Source organism: Podarcis raffonei, chromosome 2 (genome assembly GCF_027172205.1).
Source record: "Podarcis raffonei isolate rPodRaf1 chromosome 2, rPodRaf1.pri, whole genome shotgun sequence".
NCBI lineage: Eukaryota > Metazoa > Chordata > Lepidosauria > Squamata > Lacertidae > Podarcis > Podarcis raffonei.
In genome coordinates, this window is record NC_070603.1 from 20,898,060 (window position 1) to 20,912,295 (window position 14,236).

General features: G+C 43.6%; 1 protein-coding gene across 1 annotated transcript in view; it reads left to right on the forward strand.

Annotated features, from left to right (window-relative positions):
- Positions 1 to 8,202: 8,202 nt before the first annotated feature.
- SUZ12 (SUZ12 polycomb repressive complex 2 subunit) overlaps positions 8,203 to 14,236 on the forward strand; it is a 37,987-nt gene continuing 31,953 nt past the window's right edge. Inside the window, exons 1-3 of the mRNA XM_053375177.1 lie at positions 8,203 to 8,760; positions 10,420 to 10,466; positions 10,550 to 10,614. Of these exons, the coding sequence (XP_053231152.1) occupies positions 8,403 to 8,760; positions 10,420 to 10,466; positions 10,550 to 10,614 (470 nt within the window). The 5' untranslated portion in view covers positions 8,203 to 8,402. The remainder of the gene's footprint in view (positions 8,761 to 10,419; positions 10,467 to 10,549; positions 10,615 to 14,236) is intronic.

The window sequence follows — 14,236 nt, forward strand, 5'->3', positions numbered from 1 at the left end:
GTGCAAAGATGATCATCATATTCCTTGTAAATCTGGAATTCATACATCTGAAGTACAGTGGTACCTCGGGTTAAGTACTTAATTCGTTTCGGAAATCCGTTCTTAACCTGAAACTGTTCTTAACCTGAAGCACCACTTTAGTTAATGGGGCCTCCTGCTGCTGCCGTGCCGCCGGAGCCCAATTTCTGTTCTCATCCTGAAGCAAAGTTCTTAACCTGAAGCACTATTTCTGGGTTAGCGGTGTAACTTGAAGCATATGTAACCTGAAGCGTATGTAACCCGAGGTACCACTGTATATATTTATATTTGCTACTCTACTGCTCAAAGGAATTGCAGAAAAGTGGATTGCACTGTCACCATGTGCAGCTGCCTCAAATGCCTTTCTCTGTAGTTCGTAGATTATATGAAACACTTTATAGAATATCAGTTAGAAACATCCTTGATTGCAAAACCAGAACTATATTACAGTTACATTAAGGTAGTTATTTACTATAATAAAAAAGGGTGATATCACTAGAAAATATAACTTGTTTTCACCCGCTGATGCAACTCCAAGCAGGTTTACTTGGAAATAAGAATCACTCAACACATTAGGACTTCCTTATGAGCGAACATACCAGAATTGAGCTGTGAACAGGAAGCAGTGGAGAACAAATCAAGGCTCTGCTTAGCAACCACTGTGTTCTGCCCCCTTACCTGGAAAAATAATTATGCTCTCTGGAATTTTATAACCCAGTCAGTGAAGAAACGGTGATGACAGAACCAGCCACAATACCATAAAAAGCAACGTGAGCCCTAATGGCAGCCGTTTTTTCAACTACAGGTGCTCAGTGTTGCAACTTGGAAAAGCAGTTAATACAGTGGTACCTCGGGTTACAGACGCTTCAGGTTACAGACTCCGCTAACCCAGAAATAGTACCTTGGGTTAAGAACTTTGCTTCAGGATGAGAACAGAAATTGCGCAGCAGTAGAGCGGCGGCGGCAGGAGGCCCCATTAGCTAAAGTGGTGCTTCAGGTTAAGAACAGTTTCAGGTTAAGAACGGACCTCCAGAACGAATTAAGTTCTTAACCCAAGGTACCACTGTACAAACATTGGTAGTAGTGAGCAAGGTGGTGGTTGTAAGAACAACTGGCCTGAGTCCAACTGCGACCATGTGGGTCTCTCTGGGTGCTAGGTTGGCGACTGACATCTCCATCTGGCTGGCCCCTCCAGCTTTCTTAAGCAGGTAAGCAGAAGAGCTTATTTGTTGCATTTACTGTATATCCCACCTTTTCCTTAAAGGAGTACATGCTTCACCCACCTCCTGTTAATCCATACGATGACCCTGTGAGGTAGGTTAAGAGGCTCTGACTGGCCCAAGATCACCCAGTGAGTTTCCTGACTGAGGATTCGAACCCTAATCTACTGTGTCCTAGTCTGCCGTTCTTAACCACATTGACTTCCTAGAGCACTTCTGCTACGGAGCAGCTATATAAATAAAGGAGGTAAATAATTATGGGGAAAGCAATGTGTCACTTAGAGAAGGATTTGAAATATTTCCCTTGAATCTTGAATGTGTTTGTTTCTGGATTGTTTTAGCTGATGTTTTAATGTGTTGTAAACCACTCTGAGATTTTTTTCTTTAAAATATCAAGTGGTATAGAAATAATAACAATAATAGACGGTGGAAGAAGATTGGAAGAAATACAAAGTTTATCTTAAGAACTGTTGTAAAATTAATGAGTGCTAAAATGTCATGGATAATGTAAAACAGAATTGCAGTGGTAAATGATTGGGTAAGAGAAGAAGGATTAAAGAAAGTGAATTATAAGTTAATCGAAATCAGGGGTTGCTGGAAAATTTTAAAACAGGGATGCAGAAAAGGGAGGCATGGGGAAGTCGGTGAAATAAGGCTTAAGAAAAAGAGGTTATGAAATTATACGTGTTTATATGTTTTGTTTGTCTATGTATTGTGAGTTGTAATGTGTTTAATTCATGTTGGAAAACCAATAAAAAAATTATAAAAAAAAAGAAATAATAACAATAATAGCAACATCCTACCTCAAAAAAGGTGCTTACACATTCTATTGTGGTGACCATAAACTAGGTTAAAGTACCATTTGGTGATTAGTTTATACAGTCGTAACTTGGTTCCTGAACAGCTTGGTACTTGGACGTTTTGGCTCCTGAATGCCGCAAACCCGGAAGTGACTGTTCCGGTTTGCAAACATTCTTCGGAACCCAAATGTTCGACGGGGCTTCCGCGGCTTCTGATTGGCTGCAGGAACTTCCTGTAGCCAATCAGAAGCCGTGCTTTGGTTTCTGAACGTTTTGGAAGTTGAATGGACTTCCAGAACAGATTCCGTTCGACTTCCAAGGTACGACTATATATCTACCTTTCTAACATTGCCTATAGTTTCTAACACTGCCTTCTGAAAAAAGGAACAGAAGGAGAGAAACAGTAGGTTCTTCCTCTTTGTTGCCACTTCACTAGTCATCCTTAGGCCAAAATACTAATCTACTCAGCAGCTTTTGAAAAGTTATTCAGATGCTGTCCACATAAGAGCAAAAATATAAAGCAAAGCTGGCTAACTGGCCATTGCCATTGTCAGAGTCAACGTACACACAACATTTTATTTTAGAATCAAGGAGGATCAAATTTTTTTTTCTTATGTAGTTCACACACTCTAGATCTATTGCATTGATTTTTGCCCTTGAAAAGCTCTTATTGAGAAACTGGTTTTATTCTGGAAATAAAACCTTGTTGAGGATTGATTGTGCATGATCCCATTACATGTCCATTTGAAAACAGATGTAGGCAGTCCTGTCAATGGGGGAGGTGTATGTATCCATACCTGCCAACTGATGTTGTTAGTGGGGCACATACCAAGTCTGCAATAACCACTTCCTTCTCAATTCATTTGGGGCATGTGCAGAGAGGAAAACACATGGATAACCTGATCAAGGGGAAAGCTTTCAAACATGTTTCAAGTAACCACGCCCACCCTTGCAGGTGGCAGGGTCTAGAATCAATCTAGATTACGTTGTGGTTGAGCACGAATGATTACAGATTGAGAAAAACTTTATTTTTGCGCTACAAACAGGTTAGGGTGTATGCAGCCTTACAATATTGCAACTGATATGAGCACACAGACAAAGCTAAAATCACTCTGCATGACCTATAGCTGTTAGGCTCAAAGCAGAACAAAAAGAAAGCAGTACAGCAGGACAATGGAATTCCAAAGCTTTTATATTTCGGGAGTGCCTGAAGTCTCTTTGCTAGAAACACAAACATAGAGGAAACAACAACAAATATATTTAAAATGCTGGCATGTGATGTTAAATAGACAGTCTAAGTATAACCAATAACTGAAAATAATATTCTGTTTCTGGGGTGGGGGAAATCACCAAAATAGACCTCGTTTCTAATTCACAGTCTAACAAAGTGATCCTTAGAACAATTAACATTATGGACTGTCAGAAGTATTCAAACCAAAGTAACAAATGCAGCGCATGGCAGGCAAGCAAAGACCAGACCCACGAGAACAGTGCACAGTAGATTTGGAATGCAAATCAAAATGCAACCTGACATGTCCTTTGTTCTTTCCCCCATGGAAAATCCACTTTAAATGCTTCCCATGTGCCCTTTTTGTAAGCTTATCATTTGAACGGATCACGGAAAATTAGGCAAAAAGGATCTATTACACATTTTTAAGAGTAGGGGAGAGACTGTCTCAGAAATGCTACAACGGGATAATCAGAGGGAGGCCCATTACTGTCCCTCATGCTCTGTTGCTGCTGCAATCTTTTAATCTTTTATTTGCTTAAGAGCAATTTTCCCTTGAGCACATATATCAAATACCATACACTACTCTCCCTTCTCATGGTAAAAGTTATTTTAAGTCACCCAAACTAATGCTGCTAGCTCCCATCAAAACATGGGGCATTGACCAAAAAAATAATATGATCGGGGTTTATCAGTGTAAGGATAATCCGCTTAACCAATTTAAATGTAATTTATGGAAAGGTATGTATCACATTTTAAATTGTTTAAGGAAACAAAATCTGAGCAATTCCCTCCACTGAGAGAATAGTGACCCAGTATTCTGAAATAAGCACTTGGAAATAGCTCTGTTACCACCTGTATGCCTCCCCCCTCTGCCCCAAAATGAAAGGCTTCTATCCCTCTTTAAAAGCATCACTATTCCACATGTAATGTCTGGTCAAGCACAATATGCCTCTCTGGAGATTCACCTGCTGGTATTCAGATGTTCCTATAGCTAATATTAATGGGCTCAAACTGAATATAAAACCTCAGCAGATTTTCTTGTAGCTCCTGCAGCTAGTAGATAAGCTACCTATGGTTCACAATGTGAGCTGCATTTCAGTAATATTTAAGGGTCATGCCAAGCCTATCACTTACGGAAAATGTCCTGCCTACAGACGTTCAAATTCAGAGCTAACTAAAAGCAGTTAATTTTGTTCTGAATATGAATAGTAGGCAATTATGACTCATAAAAAGGTTAGATTCAGAATCATGATTCAGTAGCAGTTAATGGAAAGTGTAATGCTGGTGATCAACAAAAGAGGTTTAAGGACTCTCTGAAGGCAAATCTCAAAAAATGTAGTATAAACATCGACAGCTGGGAAACACTGGCCTGCAAGCGCTGCAGCTGGAGAACAGCCTTTATCAAAGTGGACTTTGAAGACACTCGAACTCAGGACCAGAGGGAGAAATGTGCCAAGGAGGAGGCACGTTTGGCAAACCCTCACAGTGATCAACTTCCGCCAGTGCTAGATTTATGTATAGGCTAAGTAGGCTGAAGCCTAGGGCCTCTAGATCTAGGGGACCTCACCAACCTGCCCGCTCCCCAGCGCCGCAGACAGTCTTCACTCTCCCAAAATTGCAAACTAAAGACTTCATGCAAGGGCAGGGCAACTTGGGCCTCTAAATCTAGTGGGCCTCGCCAGCCTGCCCACTCCCTAGCACTGGTCTCCCGCCCAGAAACCTATGTCCCCACTGTGTAAGGATGTGTGGATCCAGAATTGGCCTCCACAGTCACTTACGGACAGACTCACTGTTAGGAGTGTCCATGGAAGACAATCTTACTCGGCTATGAGTGATCACCAAAGATGAAGATCTTCTATAGTTTTGCCTTTTCAAAAGAGAAGATAGATAATAATTATTTGGACTCAGGAATTGGGTCTGGGGAAAACCCAGTTTTTAATGAGTTTAGAATTTGAAAATGTCTCATGATGGAAAGTGGTTTGCATGTTTGGAGTAAAACAGATGTTTCTTCCAAAACATCTGGAGAACACCAGGATAGAAGAGACTGGTTTAATCTCAGGAGATTCCCAAGAAGTGGGGTTTCATCCTAGAAACTACCTACAACCTAAAGTTGGGTGGGGGACACCATATGTCAAGGTCCTGCAAGGCAAAATAGGTTGCCACTCCACAGCACTTGATACTTTAAAAAACAAACTTCCAAGAGATTACCAGAACCACCACATTGTTTATTATATACTTTATAAATGCTGCTGCTTTGAGGAAACTGGGAAATAAAATGCACCATCATTGCCCTCTAGCTGCTTCCCTCTTGCTGCTTTCACCCTTCTCTCGTGGAGAGCTGAGGGAATCAACCTTGAAGCATCAAGAATGCTGAGAAGAGTCCTCTTCCACTCTGAACTGTGTTTATTGCTTGCCCATTAATTTTTATTATTATTTGTTCTTACATATAAAGCCTGGGTTGTTTATCTGCAGTAATGAATTGTTTGTTGAATTGTTGATATTGTATTATTTGAATTTATTAAACTTTATAAACTCTCATCCCACCATGTTTTGAATTCTGAAGAATGGATGTCTGTTGTTAGCTGCTTCAACTGTAGTTCGCTGTGGAAAGGTGGCATATCAACAGGAGAAAAGCTACAAGGGTAATCACACAGTAGTACGGTAATTCTGGAATTTTATTCTTTAAACTGCCTTCTGGGTTACCTTTCAAAGATGTTGAGAAGAGAAACACTTTGTGCCCTTATGGATATTATTTATAAATCCTCTTCACTGAACATTTCAATCCCCAAGTGGGGAACAGTGAAACAAAATAACAGTAACATGATACAGAAAAAGCAATATACAAAAACGGCAAAACCTATAAAAACAAGTCCAGTAAGTAACAACCAAATTAACAGATCCATTGTAAAGCAAAACAAAAGTTAAGGGTTTGCAATTTAACAAAATACCTAGGTAAAGAAAATACGGCATTTAACCACAGGTGTCTGCAGGAATAAAACACCAAAAAGGGAAGCAGCCCAATTTCTAAAAAAGAAAAGGATTCTTAGAGTATGTATATCGTGTTTTAGGTTCTACAAATGCTAGCAGCTCTCTTTAAAAAAAGCAAGCAAAAGGGGGTGGGTGGGTCCTGCAGATTGTGATTCACTGAAGAGCCCCCCCCTCCCCTGTGGACCATCATTAAAGGAAGCAAATGGCCTTAGCAACAGTTCTCACCTCCTCTGTCAGCTAGTGCACACGAATCACCTCTCCTCAAGAATGCCTCACTCTGTGGTTTGTGAACAACTGAATACCTTTCACCTTTAAAACCTGTGCAAGTTCTCACTCAACAATATCAAGCACATTGTGTCAGAATTAGCTGCCAACCTGGGAGAGGCAGACACTAGGAGTCAGCCTAGCAGATAAGTAGTAAAAGATTAGGCTCCTTCACCCTTTCCCTTAACAAAAACACATACTGTACTGTAGTTCCTGCCATTTGAACCTAGGCTGCCCACCGCAGGTAAAGGTAAAGGGACCCCTGACCATTAGGTCCAGTCGTAGCCGACTCTGGGGTTGGGGCGCTCATCTGGCTTTATTGGCCGAGGGAGCCGGCATACAGCTTCCGGGTCATGTGGCCAGAATGACTAAGCCGCTTCTGGTAAACCAGAGCAGTGAACGGAAACGCCGTTTATCTTCCCGCCGGAGCGGTACCTATTTATCTACTTGCACTTTGACGTGCTTTCGAACTGCTAGGTTGGCAGGAGCAGGGACCGAGAAACGTGAGCTCACCCCGTCACAGGAATTCGAACCGCCGACCTTCTGATCGGCAAGTTGTAGGCTCTGTGGTTTAATAATAATAATAATTTATTATTTATACCCCGCCCATCTGGCTGAGTTTCCCCAGCCACTCTGGGCGGCTTCCAATCAAGTGTTAAAAACAATAAAGCATTAAATATTAAAAACTTCCCTAAACAGGGCTGCCTTCAGATGTCTTTTAAAGAGAAGATAGCTGCTTATCTCCTTCACATCTGAAGGGAGGGCGTTCCACAGGGCGGGTGCCACTACCGAGAAGGCCCTCTGCCTGGTTCCCTGTAACCTCACTTCTCGCAGGGAGGGAACCGCCCGAAGGCCCTTGGAGCTGGATCTCTGTGTCCTGGCTGAACGATGGGGGTGGAGACGCTCCTTCATGTATACAGGACCGAGGCCATTTAGGGCTTTAAAGGCCAGCACCAACACTGTGGGTTTAACCCACAGTGCCCCCCGCGTGCGCCCACCCCAGGCAAAGGAGTAAAAAAGAAGAGGGCCATGACAGTCTCCCCATATGCTTGGTTGTGGCCATGGGCCACACATGGTGGGGGTGTAGTTATCTGCGATGCAAATTGTCATTTATTTACTTTATTTAGTGGGAGCGGGGCAGTTTTCCCCCACTGGGCTAATGGGAGTTGCAGAGAGCACCTAGTGCTGCAGGAGGGAAACAGACCAAGATGGCAACCGGCACCTTACTCTGCGCGGCACGTGTGGACATAGCCTCACTATCGCGCGACTGCGCGCCCCCCCCCACTCCTGTTTCCGCGCGCTCGAATTCCTGGTCCTATGGGGGCGTGTTCCACGGAACGAAGGCGCGCGCCTCGGAGCCCCCTCGCGCCTCGACGTGAGCCGTCGGTTAAAAGAAGTTCCCTAAAGCCCACGTCCTCTCCCGTCATGCACCGCAGCGGCGAAAGCGTGCGGGTGGGGGGGGGAGGAAGGAGCAACTCCGCTTTCCCGCGAATTCAGTTCAAAGGAAGCAGGAGGGGGAGGGGGGGAGGCGAGCTCCCAGCGGCGAAGCGCGCGGTCCAACCAAACTCTCGCGGAATCATTCTGCCGTCACTTGTGGGCGGGCTCTGGGCCGGCCAATGGAGCGGCGCGGCGCCAGGGCGCGGGCCAATGGGCGCTCGGCGGAGGGGGCGGGAGCGGCTGGCGGCGCCGCCGTCGGGTTTGGCTGGAGCAGAGAGGGCGCTTGAGGAGAACCGATCGGCGGCGGGGCGAATTGGCGGAGTCGAAGCGCTGCCCACTTCCTCCGCCGCGCCGTGCCTCCTGGCCTTCGCGGGCCGCCGCTCCCCGCGCCTCCCGCCACGCGACCCGGCCCCGTCGGAAAGGGCCCTCTCCCCCCCTCCCACCATGGCTCCTCAGAAGCACGGCGGCGGAGGAGGCGGCGGCGCGGGGCCCAGCTCGGCTGCTCCTAGCGGAGGGGGAGGCGCCGTCGCGGCCACCGCCACGGGCGGAGGCGCGAGCGGTGGTGGCAGCGGCGGCGGGTTCGGCGGCAGCGGCGGCTCCTCGACCTCAGCCGCCGCGCCGGGCGGCAAGTCCGGCGGCGCCGTGGGAGGCCTGGGCAGTGGCTACTCGGGGGGCGGCAGCGGCTGCGGCTCCTCGGCGTCGTCGGCAGCGGCCTCCTCGGCTGCGGCCCTCCCGCCGGTGAAGAAGCCGAAGATGGAGCAGATCCAGGCCGACCACGAGCTCTTTCTGCAGGCCTTCGAGAGTGAGCTTCGTGGGGGGCGAGGAGGGAGGGGGGCCCGAAAATAACAACCGTTCCCCTCCCTCCCCCCTCCCGCCCGAGTCGAGGCGTGATGGGCGGAGGAGAGGGAGCAGCATCGGCCGCTTATTGTGGGGCGGCGGGGCTGCCTTCCTTTCCCCCCTGGCGCGCGCGGGTCCTTCGGCGGGAGGTGGTTCCCCCCTTCTTTCGGTTGGGGAGGGGTGCTCTGCAAGCAATGTTGTTGCTCCTCTGCCAGGGTTGTCAGCCCCCAGGGCTGCCCGTGGGGGGAAACCCGCGCCCTGCCTAATTGTTACATTAACGAGGCCGTGCCACACACGCTCCACCTCGGCAAGGATTTTAAGGAGTAGTCAGATTGCGCCTCTCGGTAGGATTACCTTTCGGGGCTCGGGAAAGCCGCGGGGGGCGTTGTAAGTTGATACTATGTTGTTACGAGCGTCTTCCTCATCTCTCCCTCCCTCCCGACCCCTTGAGAGCTCATTGGGAAGCTGGTCTTCCTAAGCGATTGAAGGACTCCTTGTCCCACAAAAGATCATTTTCGAAGCTGAGGTTTTATGAACTGTAAGGAAAGTCAAGGGGGGGATGTATGGAGGGTTGGGGAATTGGTCTCTGGTTTTGGACCTTAAAAAGGTTGGTTATTCTATTTGGGGCAAAAATTGCAGACTTGTCATTTTGAGTTGTGTGGTGAAGGCTGAAGGTATGGATAAGGCTGGTTAAGGAGGAGTGGAGAACTCGAGAAGGAAACTTGTGATCAGGAATTAGTCTGAAGAATGTGGCTGATTATTTGGTAGCCTTACAAAATTGCCTTATGTATAGAAAAAAGGTTTTAACTGCCACCCCTTTTTAAACATTGCAACAACTAGTTTTTAAAGTGAAAAGGTTCAGTCCCTAGAACTTTCATCTAACAAGACAGCAGCTTAACAAAAACATTGGGGAGGGGACAGCAGTTGCTCTTAGAACACTTAAAGCACATCTTCTGATTCTTGTAAAATGAAATTGTGAATGATAAATCTGTACACTTTATAGAGTAAGATTTTAAAGTTGGATTAGGAAGGAACTAGTGTGTTTCCCAGAAGTCAGTTTTCTAAGGATTTAACATGTTTTCTTCCACTAAATTATATATTTTCAGAGATGTTATAGAAATGTTGAAGGGTTCTACGCTGACAGGCATAACTCTGGTTAAGCATCTGAATATTCTTCCTCCTTTGTGAACTGTGTTTCATAGGAGCTAAGTAGTCAAGACTTTGCTAGCAAGATAGAATGTATTATATCCAAGGGCATAATGCTGCTGTTGGTTATTCAAGTGTCAGGGATGCAAAATTAGCTTCTGGAAATACTCCATTCCACAAAAGTATTTTTAATCTATCTTATTGGATCTACTGCTGTATGTTATGGGTGTTTATTTTCAAATATATGCTGCCATATTTCCCAGTAGTAGATGGATAGTGGTCACTTGGTTGTAGCTGATAGTGATTAGGTTGCTGCTTGAAAGTACCCACTTCATTACAGTCTAGGTATTTATGTACTACACATGTTTGGTATGAATGGATAATGTTGTATATTCAAAAATTTAATGTGTTTCAGGGAAAAGCTAGTAAAGTGTCAAATTTTCTGCTTTGTAAAAGACTGCTCTATTTTCTCTCACAGAACCAACACAAATATATAGATTTCTACGCACCCGCAATCTCATAGCTGTGAGTAACTGTTAATACTTTATTTTAATTTTTTGATCCACTCGTGGCAATGTTGAATTGACTTTTTGCATTTTCTGTTGCAGCCAATATTCTTGCACAGAACTCTCACGTATATGTCCCACAGAAACTCTCGAACAAATATCAAAAGGTAACTTCACATATTAAAAATGTTTGTTATTTAATATGTTAGCGTCCTCCCCTCTTTAGCAACTGAGATGATGATAATAGTAGGGTACTGCCTATGTATAGTATGAATGATAACTTTCTCCAAAATTGGGACCTAAATTCTTTTTGTAAACTTCACTTGGAAATGAACTTAATGACCACATAACATGTACATATGTAATGAAGCCTTGTATTTGTCTTAAATTTTCATGTGGTTTGGTTTGCAATGTGAGCTTGCAATTGGTAGTTTTTCAGAGATTCACTTTGCTGATGCATAGCAATGAAAAATATCAACTGTTTGCTGTCAAAGATGAAATCACATTGCATAAAAAATGTACCGTATTTTTTGCACCATAACACTCACTTTTTTCCTCCTAAAAAGTAAGGGGAAATGTCTGTGCGTGTTATGGAGGGAATGCCTATGGGTGGCATGCCTACGGATTTTCCTCCTCTAAAAACTACGTGCGTGTTATAGAACGAAAAATACGGTATATACTTCATAAGTAATTGGGAGTGTTTGGTAATTAATTAACATTGTATTGTGCTTGCTATTTAGCTGTTACTGCTTGTGGTACTTCCATCTTAAGTCACAATGCTTTGCTTCAGGTCAATGTGGGTAATACTTTATATTTTCTTTAAACTTAGCCTCTCAGTAAAAAATAATTACAGACAATGTCTGTGGGAAAGTAAAGAAAAATGGTAATCCAAACTAACATCATTTTTGAGCTTCTGCAGTGGGTTTAGCAATCAAGAGCCTTGAAATACTAATACACTTCAAAATAATTAAAACTGCCTTTAGCTTTGAGTGCTTGCAACGTAATGTTTTTATCTCAGATAACCTATAAAGATTAAATTTGTAACTCCACTTGAATGGAATTAGTGGTGCAAAACATTGTTTGAGTCAACAAGATACGCATAAGATACGTCAGAGGATGGAAAAAAACAAAGCGATAAAATGTACACTGAAGGAATGGGGTATGCTTGCCACGGAAAAGGGAACTACAATGGTAGTTAATTCTTAGGCATATAGCATTGCTGTTGCCCATTAACATGAATTGTTCTCGAAAGCCATTTAAAATAAAGCAAGAACCAACAGATTTAAATAATGTAAAAATAGGTCTAATTAGTCAGAAGACTATAGTGGAGTATAGGTCAGTAGACATCTAGGAATTAGGTTTGTGTGCTGTAGGGTGTTAGTGCAAACAGAGGGATGAATCCATGATCATGTTCTGAGTCTGGGACATTTTGTCAAATAACTTGTAATGGTCAGTGCTGGTACTGGATGATAGGGAGCATCAGCTACATATAGGTGTATTTTTTTGGTATGTCTTTGTTTCAATGTAGTTGTGGTATTGAAAGAGTATGGCTATTTAAGGACTCATAGAATTCCTCAAACTAAATCTGTTTTCTTTCCAGAAATATCTTATATTTAGTGACAGTATGAGAGCCTGCTTTTTCTGCTACTGCAGATAGCCAAGGATTTATTTTTTTTACTGCAACATCTATACTTAGTATATATTTCTGCAGTGTGATGGAGAAAGATGAAATTGGCTGTGTTTGCACATCATGGTAAACCATAAACCATGGATTGCCATGTTCAAATGAATTGTGCTTGCTTTACTCCTCAGCCACATTGGGAGGAACCAAATTGTGATCACTGGCTTAGCAGTCCAAACAAGTGATCATGGTTTGGTTTGGTTTGGTTTGCTCTTTAAAGAAAACCATACTGATAAGCCAATGTTTCTTCTTGGCATACCAGTTATAGCTTGAGCAAAATAAACTGGTTCCTAATTGGGCTGTAACACTAAATTGGGGGTCATGGGTTTGTTTTCTCCCATCCCAAGAGGGAAGTAGCAAAATAGCTGCTATTCTCTTGTGCATAGTAAGTCATAGCTTACTGTGATATGCAAAAGCTGCCATTGTGTATGTTTCTCTCTACTGCTGCTAATTGGTAGACAGCATTGGTAAATGCCACATTTCACTCTGAAAAGGCCTAGATTCTTAGCTTTAATCTTTAATTCATGTTTGCATATAGTTAGTTGACTGGTAAACATTTGGTAAGAAAGAACTGCATCCAAGAGGCCAGGCAGTGAAGCTTTTGCAAATGAGACCTGTTGGTTGTTTCCAGCAATGTGGTATAAATGACAGTGTGACATAAATGACTATTAAAATGTGTTAAGGGCTAGTAACTATGTGTAATATTCATAAGAATACTAATGTGCAAGCACAACCATGAGAATTGCAAAATAAGGTCATCTGAATTGTAGGTGAATGATGGTCATGTCAACTGTGTTCTGCGAGAAGCAAAAACAACAATGTTGTTGAATATATTTTTATTCTGTCTTTTTTCCTGAAGTGTACTCTCAAGGCAGCGCACAGCTACAAATAATAAAGTACAAAGAATTAAACTGTAAAAGCCATCAGTTTAAACAGAGAGACCAAATTAAGAGAATGCTTGCTGAAATAAAATTGTCTTTACCACCCGCCAAAGGACAGGATGTATTATGGGGGCCAAACCATACCTCTGTAAAAGAGCTATTTCACAATATGGATGCCATAGGTGAGAAGGCCCACTCTTGTGCTTGCTCACCATTTTTCAGATAGGGAAACACAGAAGAGGGCCTCCCATTATGGAATCTAGAGGAGACCCACAACAGACTTTCTGGACAGATTCATGCAGGAGTCAGTGTTTCCTTGCCTCACTGTTTAGGACTCCAAAAATCAAAGTCTGGAGCTGGTTCACCACAACATGGTCAGGTATCTTAATCAAAAATGCAGATTAGAAACTAGGCAAAACTCATTCATATTGGAGAGAAGTGCAAGGATATCTTCAAGAGCGTCTTCACAATCACTTAAGTGCTGTCAAACGACCTCTGCAACCCAAACCCTGTTCTGGCTGAATTTACAAGCCATGATGAACAAAGATCATGCTGGGTCTTTCAGTTTCAAGAATTTTGTCCACATTCTCAGATTGTTCAAAATGAAAAGTATAAGGCATGGGGAGGTCTGAAAAGGTGCTTTAGAGCAAACTGCAGGACTTCCCATAGGCATCTGGTTGGACATTGTAGGAAACATGACAATCGGCCTTTCGTTTGATCCATCAGGGCTCCTAACGTTTGCAAAGGGCAGTACAAAGCAGGAGATCCCATATAGATTCTAGCGAGAAAAGGGTTACTTAGCAGAGTTGTACACACCCACCCTCCTATTAACAAAACGTATCACATTTCCCTTCGCCATGAACAAATGACCCGCAAAGAATGATACTTAAATTCCACAAAGTCGAGAGTTCTGTGCTTTAAGCTGGATCCAGCCAAGACAAAGGTGCTTTAAGGGACACAAACAAATGACCTCGCGGGGAACGATATTTAAATTCCACAAAGTCAAGAGAGTCAAAGTCAAGAGAGTTCCTAGTGAGGAAGGAGTGTATTTGGAGCATTGGAGGGACTTGTAAACAGGGGTGTTTATGGGAGAAATTTGAGGGGGAAGCCTGCAGTGCTGTCTCATGGTGCATGTAGGACCAAGAGACATTGACAGCGAGGGAGCTGCTTCAGTGACCTGCAACACCAGTGTTGTGTTTGTCTTCCTGCCTGAGAATGCAAAACTGC